Source organism: Poecilia reticulata, linkage group LG12 (assembly GCF_000633615.1).
Source record: "Poecilia reticulata strain Guanapo linkage group LG12, Guppy_female_1.0+MT, whole genome shotgun sequence".
Classification (NCBI taxonomy): domain Eukaryota; kingdom Metazoa; phylum Chordata; class Actinopteri; order Cyprinodontiformes; family Poeciliidae; genus Poecilia; species Poecilia reticulata.
The window spans coordinates 26,412,887-26,414,807 of NC_024342.1; the positions used below are offsets into that span (position 1 = coordinate 26,412,887).

General features: G+C 42.7%; 2 protein-coding genes across 3 annotated transcripts in view; one reads left to right on the top strand and one right to left on the bottom strand.

Annotated features, from left to right (window-relative positions):
- ptpa (protein phosphatase 2 phosphatase activator) overlaps positions 1 to 1,544 on the bottom strand; it is a 16,844-nt gene extending 15,300 nt beyond the window's left edge. The window contains exons 1-4 of one of the 2 annotated variants that reach the window (XM_008424809.1): positions 1,459 to 1,544; positions 1,006 to 1,056; positions 453 to 556; positions 284 to 370 (exon numbers count right to left, since the gene is read on the bottom strand). In XM_008424809.1, coding sequence (XP_008423031.1) covers positions 284 to 370; positions 453 to 556; positions 1,006 to 1,030 — 216 coding nt within the window. In that variant the 5' untranslated portion in view covers positions 1,031 to 1,056; positions 1,459 to 1,544. Of the gene's footprint in view, positions 1 to 283; positions 371 to 452; positions 557 to 1,005; positions 1,110 to 1,458 lie in introns of those variants that run through there. The other variant, XM_017307995.1, reaches the window with a different exon arrangement.
- A 16-nt stretch (positions 1,545 to 1,560) lies between these two features.
- The window catches only part of crata (carnitine O-acetyltransferase a), a 12,918-nt gene continuing 12,557 nt past the window's right edge, over positions 1,561 to 1,921 (top strand). Inside the window, 1 exon segment of the mRNA XM_017307996.1 lies at positions 1,561 to 1,681. Coding sequence (XP_017163485.1) covers positions 1,655 to 1,681 — 27 coding nt within the window. The 5' untranslated portion in view covers positions 1,561 to 1,654.

Genomic DNA, 1,921 nt, shown 5'->3' on the forward strand with positions numbered 1-1,921 from the left:
TAGCACTAGGTGCTAATGCGTTAACAGCATGTTAGCTCACTGCATGAAGCTAACTGTGCTAAATGTTTAAAAGTTTAGCACTAGGTGCTAATGCGCTAATAGCATTAGCATGTTAGCTCACTGCTAACATGCTAATGTTAGCAGTGCTAATGTTCGCGCTAAATGTTTCCCAAAGTTTAGCGCTAAGCTAAAAATTAGCTCCACTTGTCACATCACCACTGTTCTGCTAATGTATAAAACTATGAAATGTCTAAAAATCTTTAAAAACACCTGATAAAGTCACCTCAGAGACTTCGTATTCACACGTCAGCTTCTTCCCCTTCACTCCTTCGTTCAGGGTCAAGATGAAGCCCATGTAGTCCGCGTAGGCCTGGATGGGCCAGAACCAGAACCAGAACCTTTTACAGCAGCAGCAGCTCTAGTTTGGGAGCTTCCGCCGGAAGGACTCGTACCTGAGAGCGTTTCCACTTCCCCATGTCCGGCACCATGCTGATTTCCTTCTTGGGGATGATGTAGGCGGTCCCGGCGTCTGGCGCCTCATCTTCAGGAGAAGATGCTGGACAGAACCAGAACCAGAACCAGAACCATCATCATCATCTGATCCAGATCAGTTCGTTTTTATCAAATAAATAAATAATAAACAAATATGGCGGGATATGATCTTTAATTTCCATGACAAGTCATTTTAATTAAAGCTGAATTATTTTCCGAACCAAACCGGTTCCGGGCATCAACCCGGAAGCTTTGAATGGATCTAATTATTAAAGTTATGCCGGATTTTAAACCGATAAAGCGGTGAAGTGACCATCGCTGTTTGACAACTTAGTGTAAATATTAAATCTTTTCTGAACCAGTTCAGGTTAAAACGCGCAGCCAGATTTAATGTCCAGATAAACCAGTTTGAATTTCCAGCGGTAAGATGAGGAGGAGCTGCTGGGAGGAGAACCATCGTTCCCAGTTTAACAGCAGAACTGGAGACACACGGAGCAGAAACATCATATTTACCCGACTGCTGATCTGTTTCCGCCATAGCGAGCCGCACTCTTCTTCTACGGTCTGTTCACAAGGTTTAAAACGTAGGTGTTAAACTCAGCACCGCCCTCACGTGGCGGGCCATGCGGTACTACATCTGGAAACACATTAAAAACTAAATAAAAGTGTAAAAATCATTTTAATTCTCTGATATTCACCATAGAAAAAAATTACTGAAAGTCTCCCAGAGTAGATTACAAAAGACTAAAGAAGATTTTAATGCTCTTACTGTGTTAACAGAAGGTTTAGAGATGCGAGCAAAATGTAAAAGTACGGCATTTTCCCCACTTCAATAAGAACAATAAACAAATAAATAAATACTTTCAGAATAATTCAGAGAAATAAATTAATAAAGAAATCAATTTTTAAAAAAATGAGATCAAGTGAAGCAGATTAGACTAAAATGTCTTGTTTTCAAAGCGTTACATCCTTATGAGACTCTTCATCCCGCTCCTCTTCCTCACATCCCAGCTGTTTTTCCCTCTCCAGCAGCTCCGCAGGTTCCCTCAGGTGTTTCTCACTTTCTTCTGAGGGTTTTTTTTTTTCGGAAACAAAACCCCGGAGCTGAGCGGCTGATCCTCCCCGGATTCAGGTCACCGTCTGTGGGCGTATCTGAGTCGGAATGTCGGCTTTTTGCAGCAGAACTGCGGTGAGTGGATCAGCTCCAGCTAAACGTGGCAGAGAAAATAACTCCGTTATCTGTGGAAATATCTCAGGCTGAGCAGCACGAACATCACCCGTGACTCTTATTAAGGACCTCTGGCTTATCTTAGCAGCTTTACGGTTTAGGTTTTGGTGTTTTCTGGCTGAAACACAGCGCTGTTAGCTTCCTAGCTGTTAGCTTAGCTCTCGTTAAAGTGAACGGGGCTAATTAGCTCGGGTGGCTAAC